This window comes from Lissotriton helveticus, chromosome 10 (genome assembly GCF_964261635.1).
Source record: "Lissotriton helveticus chromosome 10, aLisHel1.1, whole genome shotgun sequence".
Taxonomy (NCBI): domain Eukaryota; kingdom Metazoa; phylum Chordata; class Amphibia; order Caudata; family Salamandridae; genus Lissotriton; species Lissotriton helveticus.
Genome location: NC_136071.1, coordinates 685,016,745 through 685,035,336, shown reverse-complemented (window position 1 = coordinate 685,035,336; position 18,592 = coordinate 685,016,745). Strand labels below are relative to the sequence as shown.

Genomic DNA, 18,592 nt, shown 5'->3' with positions numbered 1-18,592 from the left:
CTCGCTCGGAGACGCTTTTCGCCGCGAGTGGAGTTGCGTTCTGTTGTACGCCTTTCCGACTATACCACTTCTGCCCAGAGTGCTGAAGTAGATCAGGCATGACCGGGCCCAAGTCATCCTTGTGGCTCCGGACTGGGCACGAAGATACTGGTATCCCAAGCTACTCAGCATGTCAGTCGATCCCCCGATTCGTCTGCCTCTTCAGGAGGACCTTCTGTCGCAGCAGCAGGGGACGGTCCTCCACCCGAACCTGTCCAGCCTCCACCTCCATGCGTGGAGATTGAGCGGCGACAGTTGAGGCACTTTGACTTGCCTCCTGAAGTCTGTGATGTTATTCTGGCAGACAGGCGTCCCTCCACAAAATCAGTATACGCCTGCAGTTGGAACAAATTTGTGGCATGATGCACAGCAAAGGCTGTGGATCCACTTTCTGCCCCTCTTTCTGAGGTTCTCCTCTTTCTTCTTTCTCTTGCCCAGCAGGGCTCTGCTCTGGGCACTATCAAGGGCTACCTCTCTGCCATTTCCGCCTTCTTAAGGCTCCCTGATCAGCCCTCTTTGTTCAAGTCCCCAGTTGTAAATAGGTTCTTGAAGGGCATCACTCATATGTTCCTCCCTGTTCCTTTCGTAATGCCTCAGTGGGACTTGAACCTTGTTCTGACTTATCTGATGTGCGCTCCCTTCGAGCCACTTCATAACTGTCCTCTTCGTCTTCTTACCCTTAAGACTGTATTCATGGTTGCCATCAGCTCTGCCAGGAGAGTGAGTGAGCTCCAGGCCCTTTCTTCACAACCTCCTTCCCTTTCTGTCCATCCGGACAAAGTTGTGTTGCGCATGCGACCCTCTTCCCTGCACAAGGTAGTGACAGCCTTCCACATCGGGCCCACCTTCTTTCCGTCTCCGCATCCCTCGAAAGAGGAAGAGAGGCCCCACCGTCTGGACCCAAAACGTGCGCTCTCATACTATCTGGATCGCACACGCCAGTTCCGGGTGGATGACCAACTCTTTGTTGGTTACGTAGGCGCTAAGAAGGGACGGGCAGTGCACCACCGCTAGAACGATCCTCAACCAACCGGCGGGTTCCCCTTCAGCACTGCTGTTGAGGAAACTTCATTGGCTGACAGTAAAAAAAAAAGGTCATTCTTTAAGATCTGTTGCCTGACTTTCAAGGCAGTCAATGAGATTGGCCCAGTGTACCTACGGAATAAAATACGGAAATATATCCCAAGTAGGCACCTGAGATCCACAACTCAGCATTTGTTACAGACCCCTCGCATCCGACTGATCATGACGGGAGGCAAAGCCTTCTCGTACCTGGCACCAAAATACTGGAATCTACTTCCGCTGGGACTTCGTACAACAACTAGCTACAACGGTTTTAGGAAACAGTTGAAAGCCCATTTATTTTAAACTTGGAGTATTTTAGTATCATTCCCTTTAGGTAGGTTGTCTTGTCTGGACAGCGCCGCAATGCCCCAGGGTGAGGTGAGCGCTTTATAAACTATTAAACTAAACTATTAAACTAAACAAACGGACCATTTCCCGATGGGTCGTCTTGTGCCTCAAGGCTTGTTATTCGCTGGCTAAAAAGGAGCCTCCTGTGGGGCTAAGTGCCCATTCCACTCAGGCCACGGCGGCTACTACTGCCCTGGGTCGGGGAGTCCCCTTGCAGGACATCTGTCAGGCAGCTACGTGGGCCTCACTGCGCACGTTCACCAGACACTACTGCCTGGACAGCCTAGTCCGGAGAGATAGCTTTTTCGGCCGTTACGTTCTCCAGGACTTTCTGGTGTGATTATTGGTTCGCAGACCCACCACCGGGGTTGGTATTGCTGGGGTATCTATTCTAAGGTAAGGAATCTAATACTAACCTGTTTCTTTCAGATGCACAAGTTACTTACCTTCGGTAACGATATATCTGTAAGAATCAGTAGTTAGTATTAGATTCCTTACTGCCCCACTCATCCTCCCCGTTCTGCGAACCGATATCTAGGGTTAAGGTCATCCCCTTTCAGAGCCCTAGTTTCATGGCACCAGTGTTGGTTTTTATCATGGCTCTGCATTTCTGGCGCGAAAAAGCTGTGTATAAGAACTGACGTCAGCGCGCGAAGGCGGCGTCTAAGTACTTCGGCGACGTCATCCCGACGCCGACGACTGATGCGGAGCCGCAGACGACGCCTACCGACGCGCAGGGGTACTGCTACACAAAAAAAAATCAGGATCCAGACTGACGCCTGGGGATATTCTAAGGTAAGGAATCTAATACTAACTACTGTTTCTTACAGATATATCGTTACCGAAGGTAAGTAACTTGTGCGTTACCCCCTCAAAGTGGGGCATGGCTTGGCAATTTGTTGGGCCCTTGCTTGCAGCAAGTGCTCTGTAAGCTCCCTTTAGTCCCTCCGGATACTGGCTGCTTTTTCAACTTCCTATTGTTTCTCTTTTTTATGCTACTTATTGTTGTTTCAACGATTTTGCTCTTTTTTAACACCCACTGTTCCTATGCTATCGCAGTTTTTGCATGGCTCCGCGTTGTGGCGCAGACATTTTTCCTGTAGAAAACGGACGTCAGCGCTCCGGGAAGGGCATATGGCTCCATTGACGTCACTTCCATGGACGACGTCAGGACAGAGCCGGGCGACGCCACCTCCCGCCCTAGGGAGGTATTGCTTGGGGGGGGGGGAAGATTTTCTGGATCCAGTCTGATGCCTGTGGAGATATTCTAAGTTAAGGAATCTGCGGCTAGACTGTGTCTCTACCAGATATATTGTTACCAATGTTAAGTAACTCTTCCTTTACATCACAAACAACACAGTAAAAAAATAAACACTGTTGACGACCTTTCCCGAAATAGTCCTCCCAATTAAGCAGACCATGGCATAACCAGCACAACTTTAAGTAGTAAATACCCTTATATAACTGGGAGATGGTAAGTATGTGTAAAGATGCTCCTGGACACAAGCTGCTTAGAATAACTTTATTCTTAAGACAACTCGCCATAAGCAAGTCCGCATGGCAGTGAACAGAGATTGTATAAACTGTCAACTGTCAAACTCACACAGCTGTCAACATTCCAGCTGGGAGCTGACCAATAGGGTGCAAGGGAAAAGCACGCGCAGGGGAGGGAAGGAAAAGAAGAAAGGACTAAACACAACACATCTCCTTCCCAATGGAACAGGGGAATATTAGGCACTTGAAATGTGCTTAAGTAAGGATATATTCAAGATTGTAATTCACACACAAAGTCCTTATATTTACTAGGTTTACTAAGAATGCGGCCGAAACTGCTGGTGCTTGTGCTGGCTCCTCCAACACCTTCCGTGTGCCCACTTCCAGTGTCCTCAGTGGATGTGTTCGCCCCACTGGCAGTGTCATCAGTTCCTTTAGGGCTGGCATCACACTTCCCCTCTCCATTAACAGAAGTCTCAAGTTCAGAATCTGTACAACTTGTCTCCACACTTTCCTGTGGCTCCACCGACTCGTCTGAGCTCAGAGCCCTGTCCATTCCAATAGATTCTATTCCATCTTGATTTGCTCGCGTCCTGACATTCATGTTTTCCATTGGTGCACAGACTTGGTTATTTTCTACACCATCCTCCTCATCAGAACATTCTAAGTGTCGATCGTTTTGCTCATAGCCGCCATCCTTTTCTGTTTGTTCCTTTATTTCTGAGCTGCGACACATTGCCATCCTAGAAGCATGCCATACTTTTCCATCACTAAGTAAAGCTGAATTACAAAAAACTTCTACCACATCTAAGGTCATTATATGTTCTCTCCTTATTGTATGTTTTTGTACTGTTTCTTTCCTTGTTGCTATAATTAGTCTTTTTTTTCCTTGTAGCACTCACTTTGGCTACCACACTTGTCTCTTCACTCTTCCCCTTCCTCTCATTAATCACTTCCTTTGCACATCTTCCTGTGAGTTCCGCTTTTTTCACAATGTCGATTACCTGTTGTAGGGGCTTTTCACCTTTGGCCCATAAAGCATCTTGTATATTTTGATTTGAGGTACACATAACTATTTGGTCCCTAATGAGATCGTCGTGTAATACCCCAAATTTACATGTGAGTGCTATGTTTTTTAGAGCTGCAACATACTCATCAACGCCTTCCTCTTTACTCTGTTTCCTCCTGTAGAATTTATATCTATGTACAGCAACACACACGACAGGCTTATAATACGAATCCAAATCCTCCAAAGTATCCTCAAACACATTCCTGTCAGCCCCCTCGTGGCTCCTTTTAGCAATGTTATTGTATACCTTTAAACCACCTGCCCCTAAACTGTGCAATAAATTTTTTTTCTTTTCCTCAGGTTTTAATGCCTCATCCTCCTTGTCGAATGTTGATATATAATTACAGAAGTATTCCTTCCACTCTTCCCATTTAATATTAGGAGTACCTTCTCCTTTCAAAAACGGCTCAGGTGGCTGCAAGTTGTATACATTGCTGTTTGCCATATTAGAATGTTCGTGGTATATAAATGTATTTACTCCTTTATTTAACGTGTACTTCAGCTCACTCAATACATAGAATTACGTGTTTACTTAAAAGGATACGATACTTTCTTTTCCTTGTAGCTTTCACTGATGTATTCCGTGACTCGCGTTGCATCAAATAGATTGTGCGAGTGTTTCTTTAAATTTCCATGTAATTTCTCAAAATGGCGCCTAGCGCGATGACGTCACAACCGCCGTTGCGTAGCGCTCATTCTCCTCACATCAAGAGCCTCCTCACACGATACAGACGAAGTGAGTTTTTTGCTGTTTACTCTTTTGTCCTTCGTTATTTTTCACCACAATGTTTATCCTAGTCATTCAAGTGACGCCACTTACTTCAAAGTTTCAAAGTTCCGCTCATAAGCCTTTAGCGCACATCAGATGGTCTCGTAAATTATTTCCTGCTCAGTTCATATTGATGTGCTTTAGGGAAGAGTACCTTCAACTCACAATTCCGCGCCTCTGCTCATGCTTCCTGCTAGTACTTCAAATGATTGACTAAGAAGTCAATGTTCCGCTTCGTGACTAGACGTCAAACCATCCTGTAGTCCGGTTCCCTTGTCAAAGCGTCTTCCTTACTCACAATTGCATCGCGTAGGTTCACTGGCGTGTTGTGTCCTCGTCGCCAATTTGTAAAGATGCTCCTGGACACAAGCTGCTTAGAATAACTTTATTCTTAAGACAACTCGCCATAAGCAAGTCCGCATGGCAGTGAACAGAGATTGTATAAACTGTCAACTGTCAAACTCACACAGCTGTCAACATTCCAGCTGGGAGCTGACCAATAGGGTGCAAGGGAAAAGCACGCGCAGGGGAGGGAAGGAAAAGAAGAAAGGACTAAACACAACAGTATGGCCCCATAAATGCACATTGTTACACTCTTAATAACATTGCATAACACAACCATACTACTTTGTAACAAAAAGACCTAAGGTTCCCATCCAACACTCAAACTTTTATAACATGCTGCACTACATCTGTCTGTTGATGGATTTGACCCCTTAAACTTGAAATACGAAAGTCAGTGCCATTCACTGTGGCAGCTCAATCCACTTACAGGAGACTATCTGGGTTACCAGGACTGGTCCACAGGTATCTGGAACTACCTGAAATAGCCTCAAGCTGGAAATCAAACTGCTTTGAGAGTTCCCTCCAGGCTGCAACAAAAATAAAGTCAAATCAAAACAAAATCGATAACTTACTTTAAGTGATGCAGCCATTGGGCGGTAAATCCACCAATTCCACAATTGCAGCATAGGAAATTTCAAACCTGGATAAAACCCAAAATTGTGGCATGTAACTAAAACAGCGCTGGGTGGCTCCTAGCGCGTGCATGCGCCAAATGTGGCTGCACCATAGTCTTATATGAATAAATCAGAGTGGTGTCATCCACAGTGCCTCCACGCGCCACTACAGCAGCAGTAAGGGAAGCACGTGCTGGTAGAAACTTGTTGGCTCGCGCCCATCATTCAAACGAAAACACTGCGCGCATTAAGGTGACTAATTCTCACTTGTTTTTTTCCAAAGTTGACCCGAGTGCAGTTAACAACTGCACCGATGTTTATGATTTTAGAGCGGTCACCAGCTCCGTACCGCCCAACGACCCCGCAGAATGGTGCCAGATTTGCAATCCATAGTCTATGCACCAATGTCCCTTCCGGCTGCCAAGAGATGGAAAAAAACTGCTGGACACATATCTTTACTTGTAAATATTGCCAACTTCCATCAAAGTCTGCCAGTAGTTCCACACTAACACAGTCCAAAACACACCATATTGCTGGATATCTGCTGGATATAGAGAGCAAACCAACTTCTTAGTTCTTTGAGATTAAAATTGAGGCAGATGCACGCCTTGCTCATAGGCTATCTGATGTGGCAAGACACTGGTGAGGCTGCAGGACGGTCTGTAACCTAATTTTCTTCTGTCGTTTTTTCAGGCATTTAACCTCTTGTGAACTTGGTTTCCATAGTTTTTTATTCGGCTTACCTACGTAGGTTCTTGTTTACAAAATCATCGCCAACATGTTGTAATATAATGAAGTCCATTAGCCGAGGTGTAGATTGAGAAAATATTGTTTATTAAGTAGCTTCAATAAAGACCTCCACCAGGAGCAGCTTCCCTGCTCCTCATCCCATAATCAAACTGATACCCACAGGCACTCAACATTCTAATGCATCACAATGCACCAACATTCTTTATAGTACACTCATACTGGCTGAGTAGCAGGTATAACAATTCCTTATGATTGTACTAATGCAGCATCATTTTCATCCTTCTAGTATTGTTGCTATCCTTACTTGTCATTGGTCAGTTTTCCTATCGTTTTTGTTGTGGCTGACCATTTGGTGACGCACTGTTCCTGGTAATAATTTCTCAAGGGGTTGCTAGTTCAAGAAGGGAACTATTTCTGACTTTCACGGTATTTGTGAATGAAGTTACAGAGATCTAGGTAGAGTAGTTATGGTGAGGATGTATTTCTCCTTTGAAAATATTCTTGTTGGGAATAAGTTTTGCTGTGGAACAGAGTTTCAGATCAAATCTATTTCTTCTTTGAAACATGATGTATTTCAAAATATTTTGTTAATGTGTGTGCTGCTTTCGAGAATCAATAATCAAGGTGTAGGGGAAATGTAGATTTCTCAAAAGATTTCAGGAGCTGTCTGAAACTGTCACTTTTAACCAAATAATTATGAGCAATATGCTTTAAATGGCAAATGTTTACAAGCGCTGTCCATATAGGTTTGCAGTCTCACACGATTTCCTCATTACTGTAGACTATATAAGTAATTTCAAATAGTGTATGTTATTTAATTGAGATATTTTGAGAATTGTTATTACATCTTTTGAGGAAACCAGTATGCCTGAAATCACGTTCAACCCAAGACTCGTTTTACTCTCATTGACCAGCAGAGCCTTCGCAGGTTTTGGGATCTGCTTGAAATAACATTGGAAATATTTAACACTATAACATATCAAACAAAAGTATACTGCTGAAATGTAGTATCAGAAGCGGTTGTGCCCATTAAAATAGTGACACTGAGGGCAAAGCTGGATGGTAAGCTAGATAATAGCTCACTTGCAAGATACGCTTAAAACGTTTGGCCGAGATCAGCTCGCCTACTCAACTTTATTTCATTGCAGCCATGCCAATGTTTGTTTTGCAAGTCCAGCTACCAGACATTACTGAAACAAATCTGCCTATAAATATATCTACAAAAATTTCCAGGCTCACAGAGGGAAACAAATTCCCTTGTATTACTCTGGATTCTGTCTCAAGGAAGATGAAAAACTATGAATAGCATGTCTCCTTACAGTGTTTGCCTCAGACTACAATCCCCATTGTATCACGTTGAATGTAATCAACCTTTTAGGGAAGACCAGATTAACAAATGTACCACTGTTAGTAATTCAAGCAAGAACTTTGACTAATGTGAGTATTTATAATCTTTAATGGGATATTTTATGTACAGCTATTTAGTCATACCAAATGCGCAATTGACCACAGATATTAACAGACTGAAAATTTGTTTGTAAAGGACCTGATTTGTGAAGACAAAAGTTCTTGTTTTCAAAACATTAATGAGTGAATCAAGACTTTTCATGTTCAAAACACTTTGTGCATCGTTTATATCCGTAATATGTGTTTTCAGTCTCGCTTTAGAAAGAAATGTTTTCCCAACACAATAGCTTGCCTGTCGCTAGTTTAAAGCACCTTCTTGGAATTTAGCTTGCAATTAACCAGTGGTTAAAGAAAAATGATTAGTCAATGTTTTAAAAAACCTAGATTAGTCCGATAATTGAAAATGCAAATGTTTAATTATGGTGCTTTAAATTATGTTATTCTTATAGATGTCCTCTCCTCACAGGTTCCCAACTTTGAATATCACTCGGCTCCAGACCACGACTTTAGAACTTTCACTTATACATCACAGGTGCCAGTAAGTTAGGAATATGTATTCTTTCTATGACTAGATATAGTATCCGTTTGAGTGTAACTGGCATCACCTAAGGGTTATGTTTTATGTTATGTTAATTATTTATTGTAAATCTCATGTCTGTGGCTGATTTAAACCCTGGTCAGTCAGGGGGTCTCTGGAAGTCCAGTGGATGTAGGCTGTAAATGAAAATCGCAATGTTGAAAGAGGTGCGTTTTCAATTTCTTTCATGACTTTGAGTAGTATCTCCCCCCCAATGAATTTCCAGGGTGCACATGCTAGAGCATTGAACACAGTAAAGCCAGTTTGGACTGTCCTGTTTCTGTTTGCATTTATTGCTTGCAGTAACCAGGACATCAACTGGTACGGATTAAGAGGGTCATATTGTTTAAACTGTATTTGCATTTATTTATAGCCCCTTTGTACATAGGTCTGAGTGTGTTGTTTAGTGCAGTACCCTGAAACAAGTGCATTCAACAATTTGGGGTTTGCAGTGATCCTTGAAAACCAGTCTGAGGTGACTATGGTAGACGTTCTGGGTCCAATGAAAAATTGTTCATTGACTTCAGCAACATACCTGCATAAAATATGTTGCAATCATGTATCCTCGTTACTGTTGGCAGCAGAGTGTAAAAGATAGGATATTTTAACATGACAGTGAAGATGGTACCTGCCACTGGTGCCATCTTGTTATATGCAGGCAATATTTTGAAATATTGTTTAATAAAACAACGTGCGGAGGAGGAGCTACGCGCGGATCCAAGATGGACGCGTGAGCACAGGGCTCCCGAGACCCCTTCCACCTCCTACGACTATCCTGTTTATTATCCTGATTTAGACGACGGGTTCGATTGAAGGATGCCCTGCTGATACCAAATTGTCTTCCAGAATTCGATTTGGCCGCCGGACTCCGGACTTGCTGCATCTTGAGTTTTATGGCCTACATCAGCGGATGCCCACGGTCTCGAGTTGCCGAAATGCCCGAGTGGTAATCGAACAACAACGGCCACTGAGACTTGTCTGCAACCCTCGTGGTACTTTCGGTTTCGTTTTTGGTCGCTGTCCTCTGTGGCCTCCTGCCTGCCAGTACTGCTGCCCTACGCCTAGCAGCCCGCCCCCAGCGCATCTCCTGTCTCTCGTTCCTTTTGATCATACACGGCGGATCTCCGGAGAGTTGCCTTCGCCGTACCCTCCCAGGGGTCTGCCAGGACTCTTTGGCCACCATGTCGGGTAGACCTGAGAGTGAGAAACGGGCCACCAGGGTCACGAATCGTGGGGGTTCGACTCAGTCTAACACCATTGATCGTTTCGCCCGCCCGAAAGGCACCCCTGGGGGGCTGGGTAAAACCACGGGTGATTCTGGAGAAGATCTACTTGCAGCCGACGATTTGACGCTGAGGGACGTCATGGGCGCCATTGCTAGTGTTAAGACCTCCATGGGCCAGCAGTATGAGACACTGGCCTCGAAAATTGACACTGTGGCTATCGAGGTTAACCTCATCAGAACAGACCTTGCAAAGACTAATGAGCGGGTGAAATCGCTGGACATTAAAACTGCAAGTCTTACTACTGATGTTTCGGAACTACAGACTGAAATCCGCAATCTCCGGAAATTTAATGACTTGTTTGTGCGTCGGCTGGATGACTACGAGAGCCGGGCCAGGCGGAACAACGTCCGCATCATTGGCGTTCCGGAAAGTTCTGCAGCGGTGTCTGTGGATCTCTTGGTTGAGGACCTCGTGTTAAACCATTTGGCACCTAAGGGTCTCAGTAACTTCTTCACTGTGGAACGTGCCCACAGAGTCCCTGGTGGTAAGCCTACATCGGGAGCGACGCCACGGCCCATTATAGCCAGGATCTTCAACTTTCGGGACAGAGATGCTATTCTCCAGGCATCGCGCTCTGGTGGGCCCACGAAATTTGACAATGCATCTATTACTTTTTACCCGGATTTCACGCAGTTAGTCCAGAGGCAGCGCATGAGCTTCATGGGTGTGAAACGACGCCTCCGGGATGTGGGCCTAAAGTACGCTATGCTGTTCCCGGCCCGCTTGAGGGTCGAATATGAGGAGCGCACTTTCTTTTTTGATCGCCCGGAGTCTGCTAGTGACTGGCTCGATACTTTGCCTACGCAGCGCGATCGATCTGAACATTCCGGCGGTGCTGAGGGAGGTCTGGAGGAACGGATGGAGTGAGTCCCCTTCGGAGGACCGGCTTTAATGACTTGCAGCACTGGTTTGACTATTACTGAGCGCATGTGAATTGACTACCCGGGGGTGGGAGGGTTCGGGTTTCTTCCTCCTCCAAGGGGTTTTTTCTCTCTTTTTGTAGATTAGTTTAATGGGGCGACAGGCACACTGCAAGTTGGGGTGGTTCTTTGGATCGACGCAGGGGTGCAGGGTGGGGGGATGTGTGTTGGGGGGGGTTTCTGTTTCTTTGTTTACTCCGAGGTTTTATTTCAATACAAGTTTCGCTGGAGGTGGCTGTCCTAATGCGGGGGGGACGTTGGGTACCTTTTTACAATGGGGGGTAGGGGGCTGAGGGTGTTGAGTTGGAATGTGAACGGGCTGGGTGATAGGATTAAGCGGGGGTTGGTTTTGCAATACTTGAAACGCCTTTCACCCGATGTTGTGTTGCTTCAGGAAACTCATTTGATAGGGAACACTTGCCATGCGCTGAATAGGAGGGGGTATCGTCTGGTAGCGCACTCAGGTTTCACCACGGGATCACGGGGGCGGGTGTCTTGGTTCGTAACTCCCTCCCCTTGGAGATAGATGACGTTGTGCTCGACGATCGTGGTCGATATGCGGCTATTACGGGGCGATGGGAGGGGAAGACGATTTCTATACTTTCTGTTTATGTCCCGCCAGGTCTGCAGTCCACTACGTTTTCTGATTTAGGTGGGGTTGTTCTGGGCTTCCCCGAAGGCATGTTGATAATGGGTGGCGACTTCAATTCAGTGGTTAGTGGCGATGACGATCGTTACCCCCCCAGAACTCTCTTGAGATCGCAATCATGGCTGGGTGATTTCCTGGAAGCGATGGGCTTAGTGGATAGTTGGAGACACTTGCACCCTGGCACGTTACAGTATACCTTCCACTCGGGAGCACATGGTAGTCTCTCGAGGCTTGACTATATCCTGGTGCCGGCGGTGCAGATGGTCTCCGTAACGGAAGTGCGTCACCTGGCTAGGGGGATCTCGGATCACTCCCCACTCTGGTTTGGGATTGATTTGTCTTTGGGAGCGGAGGGCCGTGTAGCCCCGATCAACCCCTGGCACCTACGCAACCCCAAAACTAGGGCCGCAGTGGTTCAATGTGTGGAACACTACTTTAATGAGAATGTGGGATCGGTATCCTCCTCCGTTTCCCTCTGGGAGGCCTATAAGACGGTGATTCGGGGTCAGACCCTGTCCTTGATTGCTAGCGCGAAGAAAAGTAAGAATGAGGAGGTTGTTTGCCTTGAACGTGCCATCACGGCTTTGGAGGAGGATTTGGAGTCCGGGGTCACACCTGAGAAGCTACATGTTTTGGCCCTCAAGCAGGCTGATTATAAGGCCTTGGTGACGGACGCAGCCAGGATGCTGTATCGTGCGCAACAGGGGCGAATGTATGATGTTGGTGATAAGGCTGGGAAGTTGATTGCTTGGTTGGACAAGAGAGACTGTTTGAATAGGGTTGTGCCTGTTGTGGAAGGGGTGGATGGTTCACGGGTCGTGGACCCTGTTGGGATAGTTGCGGCTTTTGCTCAGTATTTCCGTGGAGTCTATGCGCCGGTCTCGGATAGACCGGAGGAGGACTCACACTTATTATTGAGAGACATTGCGCTGCCTAGTCTTTCGGAGTCTGACCATGAGCTTATGGAAGCGTACTTTTCCGTCGATGAAATTGCGACTGCTATCCGTTCCCTTCGTTCGGGCAAGGCCACTGGCCCGAATGGTATTCCGGTGGAGCTGTATAAGTTGTGCCCGGACAAGATGGCGCCGCATCTTCGCCACATGTTCTTGGAATCGCGAGATCTTGGACTCCTTCCCCGAGATCAAAGGTTGGCGTCCATTGTGGTAATTCCTAAAGATGGGAAGCCCCGTGAACAGTGTTCGTCGTATAGACCGATTTCATTTCGCTTTTGAATGTGGAGCCTAAGGTTCTGGCGAAAGTATTGGCGAATCGTCTAATTACGGTGATTAGCGACTTAGTACATCCGGACCAGTCGGGCTTCATCCCCCACCGTAATACGGCGCTCAACCTTCGCCGTCTTAATGGCGTTCTGGCACGGGCGGGGTCACTTCGAGAGCCGGCCATCTTGGTTTCTTTGGACGCCTCGATGGCCTTTGATACAATAGAATGGCCATATTTATGGGCGGCTCTCGCAAAGTTCGGTTTTGGCCCACGTTTCATCGGGTGGGTTCGGCTCCTTTATGAACAACCATTGGCTCAAGTGGTGGTGAATGGTAGGGCCTCGGAGCCCTTTGTTCTTGGCAGAGGTACGCGACAGGGCTGTCCTCTGTCACCTTTGCTTTTCGCACTGGCTCTTGAACCCCTTGCGGCGTGGCTTCGATGGGAACCGTCGCTTAAGGGCATTAGTTGGTCTCCGGGATATGAAGATCGTGTTTCATTATATGCGGATGATATCTTGCTGTACTTGACTTCCCCTCGCAAATCTCTAGGAGTGTTGTTTGACGTATTGCGCTCCTTCGGGAGAAACTCCGGCTTGTCCATTAATTGGACCAAATCTTGTATTTACCCGCTCACCGGAGAACTGCCCTTGCTGCCCCGTATCCGCCCGATACCTGTAGTCCGTGACGGCTTCAAATACCTGGGGATCTATATCTCCTTGGACTCGGTTGTGCGGTATGAGAGAAATTTACTGCCTCCACTTTGTCGGCTGCGTTCGGACGTCGCGGGTTGGTGTGGCTTGCCACTGTCCCCGTTGGGAAGGGCGGCCCTGTTTAAGATGATGTCTCTCCCCCGATTCCTTTATGCCCTTCAAAATACGCTTGATCTGGTCCCTGCTAGGTATTTTCGTGAGGTTGAGGGCCTTCAACAACAATTGATATGGGGCGGGCGGCCTCGCATTGCGTTATCGAAACTGACCCTGCCTTGGTATGATGGTGGTATAGCACTGCCCGACATCAAGCGCTATTACTGAGCGTCTCAGTTAAGTGCCATTAATCACGCTATGTATGGCCCTATCTCCAATCCTGCATTCCAGATGGATAAATGGCAGTTACTGGGTGGCGACTACAATAGGGCGCTTTACTCTAAAGCGGCTAGGAAGTCACTCACTGGTCCCACTAGAGTCGCGGTGCGAGTTTGGACTAGTGCGACGGCTGCCACGGGGTGGACAGACAGGCTGACTAGAGCAACCCCGCTTTATTCGGCTGAACGACTGGGGAATCTCTGGGCGACAAAGGGATTCGACAAGTGGGACCTTATAGGTATTAGTCGAGTGGGGGACCTATTGATTAAGGACAGGATCAAGACTTTTGCCGAACTCCAGCGGGAATATAGTTTGAGTGATAGGGAATACTTCCGCTATCTCCAGATTCGCCATGCGTTTGCTTCGGTATTCCCGGCTGGTGCCGTTGTCCCAGAATCTTCCCCCTGGAAGATAGGGTGTTGGATGGATACCTCCCTGATAGTACCATCTCTCTTATATATAAGAAGCTTATTAACGATCGCTCTGACCTTCTTGAGCAGCTCCGCAGTATTTGGACCGCGGATGGGCTTGAACTGGATGACGAGGACTGGCAGACTGCGGTGTCGTCTCCAAAGGAAGTGGCGATTCCGGCGCGTCTACGGCTTGTGCAATTGAAGATATTACACCGCGTCTATGTCACGGGTCCACGGCTGATGAAGATGGGTTATTCATTGGATGGGTTGTGTAGACGTGGCTGTGGTATGCTTGCTACTTTTCTCCATATTATATGGGAATGTCCGGATGTGGTGTCTTATTGGAAAAGTGTGCATGACATTATGGAAGAGGTGACGGGTGTGTCTTTAATGCCAGAGGCTAGGCGATGCCTTCTGAACGTCTGGGAGCCCAATGATTACAGCGTGTCACAGACTTTGTGGGCCACACTTGGTAACATGATCGCCAAGCGGGACATAGCCCAACTGTGGGGGTCCCAGAGGGCACCCTCGTCATCGGCATGGATGGAATGCATGGATTGGTGTATGTTTAGGGAGAAAACTGTATATATCGCCCGTGGTAGGCCTAGGAAATGGGGGAAGGTGTGGGGTCAGTGGAATGCGTATCGAGGAGAGATTTGCACTCCCCCTTCCGTAGATCCCGTTATTGTCCCCTTGTCTCCATGACCTCGCATTCGGAACGCTCTTATCATACACCACACAGTTTGTTTGTCCACTCTTGGCCCTTCTTTCCGCCCCCTTAGGATTTATCCTTCTTTAGGCCAGCCACGTCGGCTGGCCTTCCCCCCCCCCCCCCCCCTCCCCTGCTTGTGGAGACAGTCACTTCAATAACACTCTTACCTCGGACTTTGTTTTTGTGTTGTTTGTTTAATATAAAAAAAAAAATGATACCTTTTGCTTATCCTCATATAGCTACCAACCCCGTAACTTGGCATGTGAACATTGCAACGGAGTCTGGGGGATGTTGGGCCTTGTATTGTTCTCAATTGTGTTGCGAGATATCACTGACCGGCCCTGTGGGGTTGTAGGTCTGTATTTGTATGGTTTTTTCGATAATAAAGGTATTTAAAAAAAAATAATAAAAAATAAAACAACGTGCTATAGCAATGGCTTTGTATGCAGGTAAGCTAAAGGGGAGATATGCATGTACGGTAGTAGTTGATGACCCAAAAAATTGAATGAGTTTTGTTAAGACATAATTCGGATTAGTCTTAAAGATGAGATGCCATTGTGTGTGTGGATTTCGGAGCACCTTCTGGCTTTTGGGTGTCGAGCTTATGGCAAATTCATAAGTGTAGAGCATGTCTCCTCACTTGTGGAAGCAACCGGAACTCCAAGAGGTTCAGAAGGACTGCGGCTTTGCCCACTTGGTGCAAAGCATTTATGCCCCCAGCAGGGATAGTGTTACTGTTTGAATTTTAGTGGTGGGATTCAAACATCTTTTCATGTATTTATCTTTCTGATGGATACATTCAACTGCAGATTACTCACCTTCGAATACTCCCCAAGTGCCAGACTAGATCTGTAAACTTTTTTCCAGTAAAGCTCCAGCGCACCACTAGATGGTGCAGTGTTGCTCAGCATTGGCTACTTGCAGCCCCAGAAGTGCCAGACAAGAGCTATATATAAGCGTGACCCCTACAAGCTGATGTAATGTCCTTTCTTCTGCACCATGCAATGCATATCCAGAGCTCCACTCCCAAACATGTCAGTTTTCCAACATCTTCCAAAACTCAAATCCAGTGTTCTAAGGAAGGATGTCCCCTCCTAAAACTACAGGTTTGAAACCATGGTGCAACTACAGGAAACAAATATTGGCAACGGACCCACACAAGGTGGGTCTATGGTGTCTGGTCTCAAGACATGAGTCGAAGTCTGATAAATGTGCCTATCTGAAAGAAACAGGTTAGTATTAGATTCCTTACCTTAGAATATCCCCAGGCGTCAGTCTGGATCCGGAAACTTTTGCGTAGCAGTACCCCTGCGCGTCGGTAGGCGTCGTCTGCAGGCGTCCCCTGCGGCTCCGCGTCGTCGGCGTCGTGCGCCGTGATGACGTCGCTGGAGTATATAGACGCCGCCTCCGCGCGCTGACGTCAGTTCTTCTTTTTTCCGCGCCAGTTAGCGCAGATCCGAAGAGCAGTACTCCGGTCTTTTGACCAAGTTTTTTGTGAATAAATCTTCTACGGTGCCGGTAGGATGCCCGGTTTCAAGAGTTGCGACAATTGCGACCGCATGATGTCGGTCACCGACCACCATCGACTCTGCCTCCGGTGTCTGTGCGCGGACCACGACGTGGAGTCCTGCGTCGACTGTCGGGCCTTGACTGGTAAAGCTAGGCGGGAGCGGTCCCGCAAGCTTCTCGAGCTCCGAGTGTCGGCCCCGCGTCGAGAGCGGTCCCGGTCCGGTCGGAGGTCGAGGGAGCGGTCGAGGGAACGATCGCGGAGCCGCCATGAGCGCTCCGGGAGTCGCCACCATTCCTCCGGGTCGTCAGGTAAGCGTAAGAAGTCGGGCGTCGTCATCGCACCCCCGACTCCCCCGACGCCCGCGTGATGCGGCCGGGGGTTCGGGTGGCCCGCGGCCCCGCGTGGGTCGCCGACGCCGTCTGCCCCATACCCGTCGGTCCCTGGGGAAGGCGCGTCGCGCGGGGAGATTGAGGCATTCCTCATGGCTATGAGGGCGAGGTCTCCTCCGGCGGGGCCTACGGCGCCTGCGGGCCCGTCGGTCCCGTCTGGGGGCCCGAGCGGTTCGGGTGCTCCTGCCTCGACGCCGCCGGTGGCTCCGGCCCCGGCGCCGCTGGGCCCCTCAGGTTCGTCGCCGGCTGGTCTACCGGCCTCTCCGGCGTCGGTTCCTTTGGGCCAGCCCGTGGTACCGCCTCCGCGCGGCGCAGTGACTCCGCCGTCGGTTCCGGCCGGCGTCGGGTCCCCGGCGCCGGCGCCGCAGGGCGCCACCCCCATCCCCCCTCTGACTCCTGACACGGAGTCGGACCGGCGTCGTCCGACGCCGGATCCGGCGCCGATGGGGCCCATTGACCCCGACGTCTATATCGTCGACCCCGAATACGGCGATGAGGACGAGTATGGAGAGGGTTGGGAGGGGTCTGAGGACCCTTTATCCCGTGCCTGCCAGTATGATGTGGACTGGGTAGGTGACCTGGGTGATGCCAGTGGTCTGGACGAGTCGCCCAACCCTGGGTTTGTCTCCCCGACCCCTGTGGCGTCTGAGGCGGGAGCTGCCTATTCGGTGGTCCTGCTGAGGGCTGCCAAGACCTTGGGCCTTGAGCTCCCCGTCGCTAAGGTCAAGCCAAACATTCTGACGGAAGTGTTTAAACCGCAGTCATGCCCTCAGGAGCCTCTGCTGCCATTTAATGAGGCTCTGACGGATGTCCTTTTGGGCACCTGATCTAGGCCCGCTTCCGGTGCACCGGTTGACCGGAACGTTGCCAGGCGTCACCGTCCGTGCTCGGACGACCCTGCCTTCCTCTCCACCCATCCCTCCCCGGAGAGTCTGGTGATCCAGGCCTCCACTTCGCAGTCCGCATTTCCATCGGCCCCGCCCGATCGGGAGTCAAAGCGGTATGACCAATTTGGGAAAAAGGTCTTTTCCTCTTTGAGCGCTGGACTGCGGTCTTGTAATACCGCATGCCTCTTGGGCCGCTACACCCACTCCCTGTGGGATACGGTCGCGGAGTGTTTGCCGCAGTGCCCGCAGGATGTGCGGGACAAACTCAACCAGGCTTTGGTTGAGGGCCGGGATGCGGCGAGGTACTCGATCCGGTGTGGTCTTGACACGACCGACTCGCTGGGACGGGCTATGTCCACGACTGTGGCGATTCGGCGCCATGCTTGGCTGAGATCTGCCAACTTCTCACCGGACGTACAGAATGCCCTCATGGACATGCCATTTGATGGCAGTCGCCTGTTTGGTGACAAGGCGGACCACGCGCTGGAGCGCTTCAAGGACTCCAGGGTCACGGCCAAGTCCTTGGGTCTTTCGACCCAGCGCCAGCAGACGGGTTCGTTTCGCCCCTTTCGTGGCCAAGGAAGGGGCGGTCCCACACGTGCTGCCAGCCACGCGCCGCAGAACGCTCCCCAGCGCGGTGGCGGCCGTGGTTTCCGCCGTGGTGGCGGTAGAGGGCAGCGGCGAGGTCAGTCCACACCTCCCCCCGCTGCTGCATCCAAGCCTTCCTAGTCCGAGCTTTCGGGCTCACGTGACGCCAGTGGGTGGCAGGGTTCGCCATCACCACTCCCGCTGGCGCGCGATTACATCGGACAGGTGGGTGCTGCAGCTCGTCCGAAGGGGCTACTCCCTCCCCTTCGAGTCCACTCCTCCAGCCATGCCACCGCAGAACCACCGTGTGTCGGGGGACCACTTGGCACTTCTGCAGGAGGAAGTTACGGCCCTCTTGGCCAAGGGGGCCATCGAGCGCGTTCCTGGGCCAGAAGTAGGGTGTGGTTGCTACTCCCACTACTTTCTGGTGCCCAAGAAGGACAAAGGAGGCCTGCGTCC

At 49.3% G+C, this 18,592-nt stretch overlaps 1 protein-coding gene across 15 annotated transcripts in view; it reads left to right on the top strand.

The window, feature by feature from the left end:
• The window catches only part of KMT2C (lysine methyltransferase 2C), a 1,799,940-nt gene that overhangs the window by 1,490,309 nt on the left and 291,039 nt on the right, over positions 1 to 18,592 (top strand). For 14 of the 15 annotated variants that reach the window (XM_078663231.1, XM_078663229.1, XM_078663237.1 and 11 more), the window contains one exon: positions 8,367 to 8,438. In XM_078663231.1, the coding sequence (XP_078519357.1) occupies positions 8,367 to 8,438 (72 nt within the window). The remainder of the gene's footprint in view (positions 1 to 8,366; positions 8,439 to 18,592) is intronic. The other variant, XM_078663228.1, reaches the window with a different exon arrangement.